This window comes from Podarcis melisellensis (assembly GCF_964234715.1).
Source record: "Podarcis melisellensis genome assembly, chromosome: 14".
NCBI lineage: Eukaryota > Metazoa > Chordata > Lepidosauria > Squamata > Lacertidae > Podarcis > Podarcis melisellensis.
Window position 1 is genome coordinate 9,190,800 of NC_138546.1, and position 12,337 is coordinate 9,203,136.

Sequence of the window (12,337 nt, forward strand, 5' to 3'; positions counted from 1 at the left end):
TGATCGCGCAGATACGCCCGGCGATCTTCCTGGCACCCTCCAGCGCACGGTGCTCGCATGTCCGGCGTGTGGTTTTATGTGATCAGTGGTTGGAGTTTAATGATTGGCGGGCGGCGCTGACACCCCTGCAGGAGGTGCTTGCTCCCCACTGCTGGCGGCGCTGTCATGGTCTTATACGATCATTGGTCGGATTTGCATGTTCTGCTTGCATATCTGTTTCTCGGCCAACCCTCCCTAAAGAAAAGCTCAACAGCTTTGGGGTACCCTCCCTAAAATAAGCTCAGCAACTCTTGGCAACGTTCCCCAAAATTGCAATGTGGGGTGTGTGTGACAAAAATGTTTTCGCCCCGGGTACCACCTGACCTTGCTACGCCTCTGCTCCAGCTGTGGTGGCACTGCACAGCCATGATGGCTGGTAACCATTGATAGTCTCCTCATTCATGAATTTATCTAAATCCTCTTTGAAGGCCACCCACATTGATGACCGCCTCCTATGGGAGTTGAACACTGTACTGTGGGGAGTCCTTTATTGGATCTGTCCCAAATCTTCCAACATTCAGCTTCAGGTTCAAGGTGCTGGTGTAGACCTTTAAAGCCCTACGCAGCCTAGGACCCACATACTTAAGGGACAGCCTCTCCTGGTATGCCCCACGGAGGTAGTTAGATTGGTCTCAACTAGGGCCAGGGCCTTTTCAGTACTGGCCCCAACTTGGTGGAACGCGCTGTCACAAGAGACCAGGGCCCTGCGGGACTTGACATCTTTCCGCAGGGCCTGCAAGATGGAGCTGTTCTGCCTGGCCTTTGGTTTGGGCTCAGTCTGACCCTTATGTTTTCCTTCCACTTACGGTTTTGATCCATGGGCTACTTTAAAAATGGGGCTGCATTTTAAATTGCATTTTAACCTGTATTTTAAATTGTTTTGTTGTTGTCCCCCCCCCTTATGTTTTTATTGTAATTTTGTTGGTGTTAGCCGCCCTGAGCCCAGCTCTGGCCGGGGAGGGTGGGGTATAAATAAAATTTATTATTGTTTTTATTATTATTATTATTATTGGGATGTGGCAGTAGCATCCGGGAAGGACTGGTCCTTGGGTCACCGTTTGCCTGTCCCGCTTTCAGGAGCAAGAGAATCTGATGGATGCTGAGGAACGCCTGACCCAAATGATGAAATCCAAGATGGACTTGGAGAGTCAGGTCTCAGATATGAAAGAACGCTTGGAGGAGGAGGAAGGTGCAGCTGCGTCTCTGGGCGCCAACAAGCGCAAACTGGAGGGAGAGCTCAATGATCTCAAGATGGACCTTGAGGGCCTAGAAACCACCCTCGCCAAGACAGAGAAAGAGAAACAGGTAAGTCTTCCTTGAACCTGGCGCCAAGCGGGAAATCTATTTTGGACATCCTTTCTCGATGCAGACTCTTGGGTTGCTATTGGGTTGGAGGGAACCTGTGGCTTTTCATCAGTTCATAACTTCTGCTTGAAACATCCAAAGAAGGAGAGTGGATAAGGTTCAGTGCCAGAGATTTGAGTTTTGATCTTGTGGGATCCTGATAAAATGGCAGGTTCCTTCTTTCGGATGGCGCCTGGTCTTGGATTTTGCAACGGCTAAACAAACTGAGTTGTGGTTGGGCCTACATGAATAGGTCTCCCTTCTCCCCTCAAGGCTTTGGACCACAGAGTCAGAACCCTGACCACGGACCTTTCGGCACGGGAAGACGCTGTCACCAAACTCCAGAAGGAGAAGCGGGCTCTGGAGGAGTTGCACCAGGTAAGAAACCCAGTCGCAAGCTGTACCATAAAGACAAAGGAAATCGATCTCAGGAGACCTTGTGCCACATCTGCATTATACATTTGAAGCACTTGTATACCACTTTGACAGGCATGGCTTCCTCCAAAGAATTCTGGGATGTGTAGTTTGTTGCAGGTGTTTATTAGGAACAATTGTCACTTAAAATGCAGATGAATTTTCATTATTATTATTATTATTAAATAATGAAACTGTAAATTGCTGCAGAAATGTGGGAACTGAATTCAAGATTGGAAAAATGAGCAACTGAGAGAAATGAAAGGGACCAATTTGCCCCACCCTACCAGGGACACGGATGGCGCTGTGGGTTAAACCACAGAGTCTAGGACTTGCTGATCAGAAGGTCGGCAGTTCGAATCCCCCAATGGGGTGAGCTCCCGTTGTTCGGTCCCTGCTCCTGCCAACCTAGCAGTTCGAAAGCATGTCAAAGTGCAAGTAGATAAATAGGTACCACTCCGGCGGGAAGGTAAACGGTGTTTCCGTGCGCTGCTCTGGTTCGCCAGAAGCGGCTTAGTCATGCTGGCCACATGACCCAGAAGCTGTCTGTTGACAAACGCCGGCTATCGGCCAGTAAAGCGAGATGAGCGCCGCAACCCCAGAGTCGGCCACGACTGGACCTAATGGTCAGGGGTCCCTTTACCTTTTACCAGGAAGGGGAGAGAGTGTGAATCCCTATCAGGATGCTGCCAACTCCTGTGCTGTGTCTATTGGGGTGTGTGTGTGTGTGTGTGTGTGTGTGTGTGTGTGTGTGTGACCTCTGTCAAAATTTCAAGAGCCAGAAAAAATTATTGGATAGCCAGATCAGATCAGATCTCAAAGAGGAACCCCCTCCTGACTTCTCTTTAGTTCCCTTTGGCCATGACAAGTTTCCCTTGTTCTCTGCCTCTCCTTAGAAAACTCTGGACGACCTTCAGGCTGAGGAGGACAAAGTGAATCACCTCACCAAAAACAACAGCAAACTTAGCACCCAGATACACGAGGTCAGTACCGATTGGACGACTGGGGTGCTGTCTTGATCTGCCATTGGGCTACGGCACTTGTCATGCGAATAACGCCTCGAGATTCTACACTGTCCCGCCCTATGCGGAGTGGATATGTAATTGGAAACCATGTGGCATTAGCAAAAGCGCAGGTGTGTGTGTGTACGTGCAGAGGGAGGGGCTTGTGACCTCCAGGAGCCCCAATAACATACAGTAGATTTGGGGCAAGCAAAAGAGATTGTTGCGCCCTCTTCATTCCTCTTCGTGTTCTGGGAGACTGGTGAGGGCAGAGAGAGCTGGTCGCAGCAGGAGGGGGAGACTTCCTGGCTTCTTTAGCGACCTGGTTAATCTCTGCCTCTTGGCCCCCCCCCTCCTCTTCAGCCTCTGCTTCTACCTCTGCTTCTACTGCTCTCTGCCACAGAGTCTCCCTGCTCACCAAACCCTGTGGCCTCTTCAGCTTCCGTCACCTCCTCTTCCCAGGCTTCTCTCTCTTCTCCCTCTGACCACCTCTTGTCGTCCCACCACCAATCCCAGGCTCTGAGCCCCTGGGGTTTCCCCAGTTGATTCCTCCCACCACCCCTCTGCATCCAGCTGATCCATGACACTGGCCCACACGGTCCCCCTGGGAGCTACAGGGCTGAGTGAGGGTTTGGACCCTCATCTCCCAAGATCCTAGTCTGGCACTCCACTACCCAACACTGCCTCCCCTTGGTGCGTCTCCTTTCCGTTGCGCCAAAGGAGTGTTGTGTGTTCCACCTCGGTGGTTCCTTCCCATCATCCTCTTTGCTTTGCTTCCCTTTGTAATTCACTTTTGGGTTGATTTCTTCAACCAGCTGGAGGACAACTGGGAGCAGGAGAAGAAGATTCGTGCTGAGGTGGAGAAGGCCCGCCGCAAGGCTGAGGGCGACTTGAAGATGACCATTGAGAACCTCAACGAGATGGAAAGAGCAAAGCTTGATTTAGAGGAGGTGGTCAAGAAGTGAGTGAGGGGGTGGATCAGGCATGCGACACTGGAAGGAAGGCGGTTGGGAATTAAAGTACTGTAGGAGTGAACTGTGGGCTGGCCAGCAGCGAAACTAATAATAATAATAATAATAATAATAATAATAATAATAATAATAATAATAATAAGTACTTAATCCAAGGTACAGTGGTACCTTGGATTAAGTACTTAATTCAGTCTGGAGGTCTGTTCTTAACTTGAAACTGTTCTTAACCATGAAGCACCACTTTAGCTAATGGAACCTTCTGCTGCTGCCGTGCTGCCAGAGCACAATTTCTGTTCTCATCCTGAAGCAAAGTTCTTAACCCGAGGTACTATTTCTGGGTTAGCAGAGTCTATAACCTGAAGCATCTGTAACCTGAAGCGTATGTAACCCGAGGTACCACTGTATTAAAAACACGATAAAACATCAAACATTAAAAACTTTCCTAAACAGGGGATGTCTTCTAAAAGTCAGATAGTTGTTTATTTCCTTGGCATCTGATAGGAGGGCATTCCTTAAGGCAGGTGCCACTACTGAGAAGGCCCTCTGTCTGGTTCCCTGTAACCTTACTTCTCGCAGTGAGGGAGCCACCAGAAGGCCCTTGGAGCTGGACCTCAGTGTCCGGGCCGGAAGATGGGGGTGAATACACTCCTTCAGGTATACAGGACCGAGGCCATTTAGGGCTACCCATATAACTGGGGCAGCCAACAAGGTAACATCCAGGTGTTGTGGAACTCCAATTCCCATCTCCCTTAACTATTAGTCATGCAGGGGGAGATGGGAATCTGAGTCTGACAGCATCTGGAGGGAAGACACATTCAATATATCACCAAGATGTACTTAGAAAAAATTGAAGGCACTAAAAACTGTTGCCATACTAAGTTTTCTTAGACTCCAACTCCCATAATCCCTGGGGTTTGTGGCAGTTGGAGTCCAACCATACCTGGAGGGCCACAGCTTGCTAATGGCTTGTTACACAGATGTCTCCTAGCGATTTACAACATATTTGAAAACATAAGCATAAATACATTATAATATTAGTTTGTTAAACGCAAACCTGAATGCACATCAAGATGTACAAAAGAACACCTCACTGTATCAGCGACAGGAAGGTTTGGCAAGTACCCTAACAGCAAAAAAAGATAGCATCATTTTAGTCCTCAAGGAATAATAGAATTGCAGAGTTGGAAGGGACCACAATGGTCATCTAGTCCAACCCCCTGCAATGCTGGAATCTTCTGCCCAATGTGGGGCTCAAACCCACAACCCTGACATTAAGAGTCTCATGCTCTACTGACTGAGCTAAGGTAAGCCTTTTCCTGGTAGTGAAAAGATATCCGTGAAGGTGCCAGGCGGACCTTCCTGGGGAGAGTGTCCCACAGACAGGGAGCCACAACAGAGAAGGCCCTCTCCCTTGCCATGTATCTGGAATAGGGAAGTTGTTGCCTTCCAGATATTGTTACTTGGATCGTGTCCAAGGCTGATGGGAGTTGGAGGCAAACAATATCTGCAGAGCCACAGGTCCCCTGTCCCAGGTATACATGGCCAAGGTGATAGGATTCCTTCTGTTTGAAGAGTTTGGATTTGATACCCGCTTTATCACTACCCTAGGGAGTCTTAAAGCTGCTAACAATCTCCTTTTCCCTTCCTCCCCCACAACAAACACTCTGTGAGGTGAGTGGGGCTGAGAGACTTCAGAGAAGTGTGACTGGCCCAAGGTCACCCAGCAGCTGCATGTGGAGGAGCGGGGAATCGAACCCGGTTCACCAGATTACGAGTCCAGAGCTTGTAACCACTATACCACATCTTCCCTTGCAGGCGAGACATGGAAATCAACTCTATCACCGGCAAAGTGGAAGATGAGCAGTCCCTGAACTCCACACTCCAGAGGAAACTGAAGGAGCATCAGGTAGAAGAGAAAGAGGCTGAGGGATTCAGAAAGAACAACCTTCTTTGCTAGCTTTTCTGCTTTTACTCTTTGCCTAAATATTTCTCCAAGCCTCATGATCCTCACATGTCTTTCTCATAGGCCCGGATTGAAGAGCTGGAGGAAGAACTTGAAGCAGAACGTTCCATAAGGGCAAAGGTAACTTTTTTTAAAACCCCCTTTTCAACAGCCAATGACATGAATCAATTGTGCACACTGTTGTTAAGTGCTTTGACACTTGCCCTCACAACAAGCCTGTAAGGTAGGCCATTGCAATCTCCATTTTACAGGCTGGGCAACTGAAGCCAGAAGCTAGATAGTAATCCGAAGGCCCCCGGGGAGTTCACAGGCCAACTGGGACCTGAGCCCAGATCTCCTGAGCCCGACATTCAATCCAGCAGATTGCACTGGGTCTCATTTAGTGTAATTACAATCAGGTACAGTGGTACCTTGGGTTACATATGCTTCAGGCTTCAGGTTACATACCCTTCAGGTTACAGACTCCTCTAACCCAGAAATGGTAGCTCGGGTTAAGAACTTTGCTTCGGGATGAGAACAGAAATTGTGCTCCGGTGGCGCACAGCAGCAGGAGGCCCCATTGGCTAAAGTGGTGCTTCAGGTTAAGAACAGTTTCAGGTTAAGAACAGACCTCTGGAACGAATTAAGTACTTAACCTGAGGTACCACTGTACTTGTAAAAACAAAAACGAAGAAGAAGTTACAAATGGGCAACTCTGGAAGAGTTTTGTTTGAAATCAGCTAAAGAACAAAACAGAATATATCAGCCCACTAAAGATGCCCAGGTGGGGCAATGTAGAGTTTAATATTTTCAGAATTATAGAGTTGAGAGCAACTCTGAGGATCATCTGGTCCAATGCTGGAATCTCAACTAAAGCATCCATGGCAGATGGCCATCCAAATCTCTGCTTAAAAACCTCCAAGGAAGGAGAGGCCACCACCTCCTGAAGAAGCCCATTCCACTGCCAAATGGCTCTTACTTCAGAAAGTTACTCCTGATGTTTAATCGAAATCTCCTTTCTTGTTACTTGAAGCCATTGGTTTAGGTCCTACTCTCCAAAGCAGGGAAAAACAAACTTGCTCCATCTTCATATATTTGAAGGTGGCTCTTATATCTCTTCCCAGTCTCATCTTGTCCAGGCTAAACATACCAAGCTACCAAGTTCCTTCAACTGTTCCTCATAAGGCCTAGTTTCCAGACCCTTGATCATCTGGCTTGCCCTCCTCTGCACACGTTCCAGCTTGACAATATCCTTAAACTGTGGCACCCAGATGGGGGTTTAGTTTGTCCTTTTAATTGATGCATTAGTTAGTATGTTTACTATTACAGTGGACCCTCCGGATACAAACTTAATTTGTTCCAGGGGTCCATTCGCACCCCAAAAATCACATAAATAGAGGTGCGCTTCTGCGCATGTGCGCGGGGCGAAACCCGGAAGTATACACTTTCGGGTTTGCCATGGCCGTAACCCGAAGATTCCATATCCAGAGGGACACGTAAGTAGAGGTACGACTGTATTATTATTATTATTATTATTATTATTATTATTACAGTGGTACCTCTGGATATGAACGGGATCCGTTCCGGAGCCCTGTTCGCATGCTGAAGCGAATGCAACCCGCGTCTGCGCGTCGCGATTCGCCACTTCCGCACATACGTGTGATGTCATTTTGACCGTCTGTGCATGAGCGAGTGGCGAAACCCGGAAGTAATGCATTCCATTACTTCCGGGTTACCACGGAGCGCAACCCAAAAGTGCTCAACCTGAAGCAACTTCAACTCGAGGTATGACTGTATTCCTAACTACACTGAGCTGTCCAGGGGTCATCAAGGCATGTTGCAGGTAAAAAAGCAAATGAACAAACCAGTACAGTATTAAGATGTGTTCTTTCCCAAACTTCCTTCAGGTTGAGAAGCAGCGCAGTGACATCTCCCGGGAACTGGAAGAGCTCAGCGACCGGCTGGAAGAGGCTGGTGGGGCGACCACCTCTCAGGTATGCATGAGCCAAGACGGAGGAGCCATTCAACCCATTACGCAGATGAAAGGTCAGGGTGGTCACCCGCTCCCTCTATGCCTTCCTGCCTCCAGATTGAGCAGAACCGCAAGCGGGAGGCCGAGCTGCTGAAGCTCCGCCGGGAGCTGGAGGAGGCTGCCTTGCAGAGTGAGGCCACGGCTTCCACCCTCCGCAAGAAGCACACGGACGCCATGGCGGAGATGACTGAGCACCTTGAGAACCTGCAGAGGGTGAAGTCCAAGCTGGAGAAAGACAAGCAGGTCATGAAGGCCGAGATTGAAGACCTCAGCGCCAGCATGGAGACCATCCAGAAGTCCAAGGTAGGGTCCGTTTCTCCCCTTCGCAAAGACTTGGGTGCTCTTGGAAAGGTAAGAAGGATGTGAGCACCTCTTTGCTTCATATGCCATCCACTCCACGTCTTCTGCAGATGAATGCTGACGCTCATGTCCGCAAGCTGGAAGACAACCTGTCTGAAGCCAACGCAAGGCTGGCCGAGATGGAGAAGAACCAAGCGGAAATTAATGCAATCAGGAGCAGGCTCCAAGGTCAGGATCTTTCTGGACTGATTCAGTTGCCTGCAATGTTGCATCCAACTCATTCTTGGGCTGGATCTATACTGATTGTAAAAAACGCTTTTAAAGTGTTATATAGCTCTCAATGCAATTTTACATTACATTGCTCTACAGCACCCTCTGGTGTCACATGTTTATAACGCATTTATTACATTTTAACTGACTAGTTCAGGCTTCCTCAGCCTTGGCCCTCCAGATGTTTTGAGACTATAATTCCCATCATCCCTGACCACTGGTCCTGCTAGCTAGGGATCATGGGAGTTGTAGGCCAAAAACATCCGGAGGGCAAAGTTTGAGGAAGCCTGGACTGTTTATTTAGTCCTTGGTTTTCATATGCTGCTTAGCACTGCAGCAGACCTTTCTCCTTTATCTCCCTCCCTTTTCCTTCATTCTCCCTTCTTGAATCAGGAGGCATTGGAATCTTGCTAAAATTGAAGGGCTTTCAAACAGCCCAGGGCTGCTCTCCCAGCTTCTGAAAACCAGAGGCTGAAACACCAGCACAAAGCTGCTTTAAAGCCCTTTGCAAAAGGGCTTTCAAGCAACCCACAGCTGCTGTTGCAACCTCCACAGGAGTGCAGGGCTGCTTGAAAGCTCTTTAGCTGGCTTTCATTCTTTTTTACGGGCTTTCTTTGGCTGTGCACACCTGTTCCCAGAAGGGAACTGGCAGGCACAGCTGACGCAGCAGGATTTAACCTCGCTCAATCGCTGACAAGCAGGTGTTAAGGTCTGCTGTTTTGTTGTGTACACATGTTCTCTTCTGGCACAGCCAAAGCAAGCGAAATGCAGTGTCTTTCTCCCCTTGCCAACCCTGTGATTGATGTCTCTCCAAGCATGGTGCTTGGGCCCAGCAATGCACTTAGGAACCCTGGAACAAAGGGGTTTGACAGGTGACCAGGACCACCCACCAGCCAGTCGTGTGACACCACACAACCATGTGATGTCAACCCGCCTGTCAAATTCGGCTCGTGAGGCAGAAAGATTCTCTGCCCCTATTGCAGACCCTTAAGCCTAGGTTTTCCCGCTACTTTCTGCTACAGCTGAGAACAGCGAGCTGAGTCGGGAGCACGAGGAGAGCCAGACGAGGCTGAACCAGATTCTCCGCGTCAAGACGTCCCTCACCTCCCAGGTGGACGACTTCAAGCGGCAGCTGGACGAAGAGTCCAAGGTAAAGATGGGTGAATAATTGTATAGAAAAACATGCATGACTCATCCAGAACTGCTGACCAGCGCCCCCTTGGGATGAGCGGCGGAAGCGCAGCCTCTCAGTATAAGAACCTTCTGTCAGGAATGCTGCCCCATGTGGTGGACTCCATAACTGCAGCATGTTGGAGATCTCAGCTGGTTCGCTAGTGTTCCTTATTCCTGCCTTAAAGGGTAGGTCCTTTGCCGCAGAGGGTGGCATTCTGGCTCTTCTCCAATCAAACCCTCCAGCCCCATGAGGTGAGAAACGTCACTGCAGTTTCGCAGTGTAGAACCTTCCGGACTGACTCCGCCCAGGCTGGCCATTGGCTCTTCCTGGGCAGAACGGAGTATAAGAAGACTTCCTGACTCAATGGCACTTTGTTTAAGCACCAATAATTATCTGAGCTGTAGCAGGCCTTGTGCTTCTTCTCTGTGGCCCTGATCCCTGTTTGGTTCTCCAGTCCAACTTTCTGGTTGATGTCCTAATCTTGATTGGTCTTATTTCCTGGCTCTTGACAGCTAGCTCTGGCCCATACCTGACATGTCTTCATAATTATCATGGACTACCATTTCCCCTTTAAAACAAAACAAAACAAAAGATTGCCACTATGCTGCCAGTGTCAGCAATTTGCTTTTTCTCATAGCAGTGCATCACACGCAGCGTTCACTGAAAAGGAGGGTGCTTTGCATAGAATCATAGAATTGTAGAGTTGGAAGTATCCATGGCATGTGGCCATCCAACCTCTGCTTATAAACCTCCAATGAATGGGAGTCCACTGCCTTCTGAGGGAGTCTAGCAATGAATGAATGAGAGTCCACCACCTTCTAGCAGGACTGAGGGAGTCTAGAGTCTACCACCTTCTGAGGGAGTCTAACAATGAATGAGAGTCCACCACCTTCTGAGGGAGTCTAGCAGGACTAGTGGTCAAGGATGATGGGAATTGTAGTCCCAAAACAGCTAAAGGTCCAAGTTTGGGAAACAATGATGTAAGTTGTAGCCCAACATCTGGAGGGTCACAGTTGAGTCACTCCTGGTGTGAAGAGTGTACCTATGGACCTCTCCATACACTCTGATCACCTGGGCTTACCAGGGTCGAGCCATGTAGGGCTGAAGGGCAGGGTAGAAATTTGAAGTAGAGGAACTAAACGGGAAACTGTACTAAGCAGCTATGGCTTTGGTGTCTGTAGGCCCGGAGTGCCGCCGTGGTAAGTCTGGCTAACACGAAACACGACCTGGACCTGATCAAAGAGCAGCTGGAGGAAGAGCAAGGTGGCAAAGCAGAGCTGCAACGCTTGGTCTCCAAGCTCAACACCGAAGTCACCACGTGGAGGACCAAATATGAAACGGATGCCATTCAGAGGACGGAGGAGCTGGAAGAGACTAAGTGAGCCTGATTTTGGGGAGAGGGAGGGGGCTCCTGGTCAACCTTCTGAGGGCCATATGCTAGTGTTGGTCAGGGCCAGAGACAAGTGGGTGGAACAATACATGTAAATTATACTTTTGTACAGTAGGCAAAGCGGGCGGCGCTGTGGGCTAAACCACAGAGCCTAGGACTTGCCGATCAGTAGGTCGGCGGTTCAAATCCCCGCGACGGGGTGAGATCCTGTTGTTCGGTCCCTGCTCCTGCCAACCTAGCAGTTCGAAAGCACATCAAAATGCAAGTAGATAAATAGGTACCGCCCCGGCGGGAAGGTAAACAGCGTTTCTGTGCATTGCTCTGGTTCGCCAGAAGCGGCTTCGTCATGCTGGCCACATGACCCAGAAGCTGTATGCCGGCTCCCTCAGCCAATAAAGCGAGATGAGCACCGCAACCCCAAAGTCGGTCACGACTGGACCTAATGGTCAAGGGTCCCTTTACCTTTACCTTTACAGTAGGCACACACACACACACCATCGCCTCTTTCTATCCTCTGTCCAGGCATGGAAAGGGGATTATCAACGACACTTCCCAACCACAGGAAAATACTCAAGCAGGGTGCAAAGGAGAGCTGGCCTGGATGTGTCCCAAGGGCCAGACACAGAAGGAATGTAGTATTTGGGCCTTTGGTGTGTTGGCAGCGCGATCCTTCTAGGGTGCCATCGTGGCTGCTCCCCTGCCTGCGCTTGTTGCCACGCCCCCACAGGGGGCGTGCAACGCCCCCGGGACGCACGCCAACCCCCACCCCTGCCTGCTCTCAGCCCCCCGGTGCCGGAGAGTGAAGCTCGGCCACTGGACACTGTCGTCTTTCCATTCCTTTCCTCTTTCAACAAGTCTTTTAAGCATAGATTTCCCCCAGTCTGAATCTGCACTGGAACTAATTTTAAAACTCTGTTTATATGTGGAATTGCATAGAAATGTTTGTGTGTGTTTTTTATAAATGGAAGTGCTTTTAATTGCTCTTTGTTTTCCGGTTGTTCATAATTTTATTTGTTCGACAACTTTTCATTCTGTTGTCACCTGCGCTGGGACAAAGGTCCATAATAAACACGATACCTCCCCTGCTCTTTATAGTGCCCAGTATATTTTATGGGGAATAGCTGATGTGCCGTCCGCACGTTGCTGGAACTCCCAACAGTTGTCGGCCCCTGCCAGCCTGGTTAGGGCTGATGGGAGTTGTAGTCCAGCAACATCCGAGGTGCCAGAGGGTCTCCCATCCCCGCATGAAGGGCTTTAAGACAGGCACATTGAATTCGGTCTGAAAATCGGCTTGGAGCGAGTGCGCCCAATGCAATTGCCTTGCAGCCTTCTCTGCTGTGCAATGGCCTCCCCAGATTAGTTCACCTGGCACCTTCTTTACAGTCAGATCCAGATATCTCCATCCTCATCCCCCATAGAGGGGTCAGGGGAAGTGCATGGAAGCACGTCTCCAGTTATGG

The 12,337-nt window shown here is 49.4% G+C and overlaps 1 protein-coding gene across 1 annotated transcript in view; it reads left to right on the forward strand.

The window, feature by feature from the left end:
* The window catches only part of MYH16 (myosin heavy chain 16), a 61,413-nt gene that overhangs the window by 34,647 nt on the left and 14,429 nt on the right, over positions 1 to 12,337 (forward strand). Inside the window, exons 23-33 of the mRNA XM_081889057.1 lie at positions 1,117 to 1,344; positions 1,657 to 1,761; positions 2,694 to 2,780; positions 3,614 to 3,759; positions 5,585 to 5,675; positions 5,796 to 5,852; positions 7,619 to 7,705; positions 7,801 to 8,046; positions 8,154 to 8,271; positions 9,336 to 9,463; positions 10,669 to 10,865. Of these exons, the coding sequence (XP_081745183.1) occupies positions 1,117 to 1,344; positions 1,657 to 1,761; positions 2,694 to 2,780; positions 3,614 to 3,759; positions 5,585 to 5,675; positions 5,796 to 5,852; positions 7,619 to 7,705; positions 7,801 to 8,046; positions 8,154 to 8,271; positions 9,336 to 9,463; positions 10,669 to 10,865 (1,490 nt within the window). The remainder of the gene's footprint in view (positions 1 to 1,116; positions 1,345 to 1,656; positions 1,762 to 2,693; positions 2,781 to 3,613; positions 3,760 to 5,584; positions 5,676 to 5,795; positions 5,853 to 7,618; positions 7,706 to 7,800; positions 8,047 to 8,153; positions 8,272 to 9,335; positions 9,464 to 10,668; positions 10,866 to 12,337) is intronic.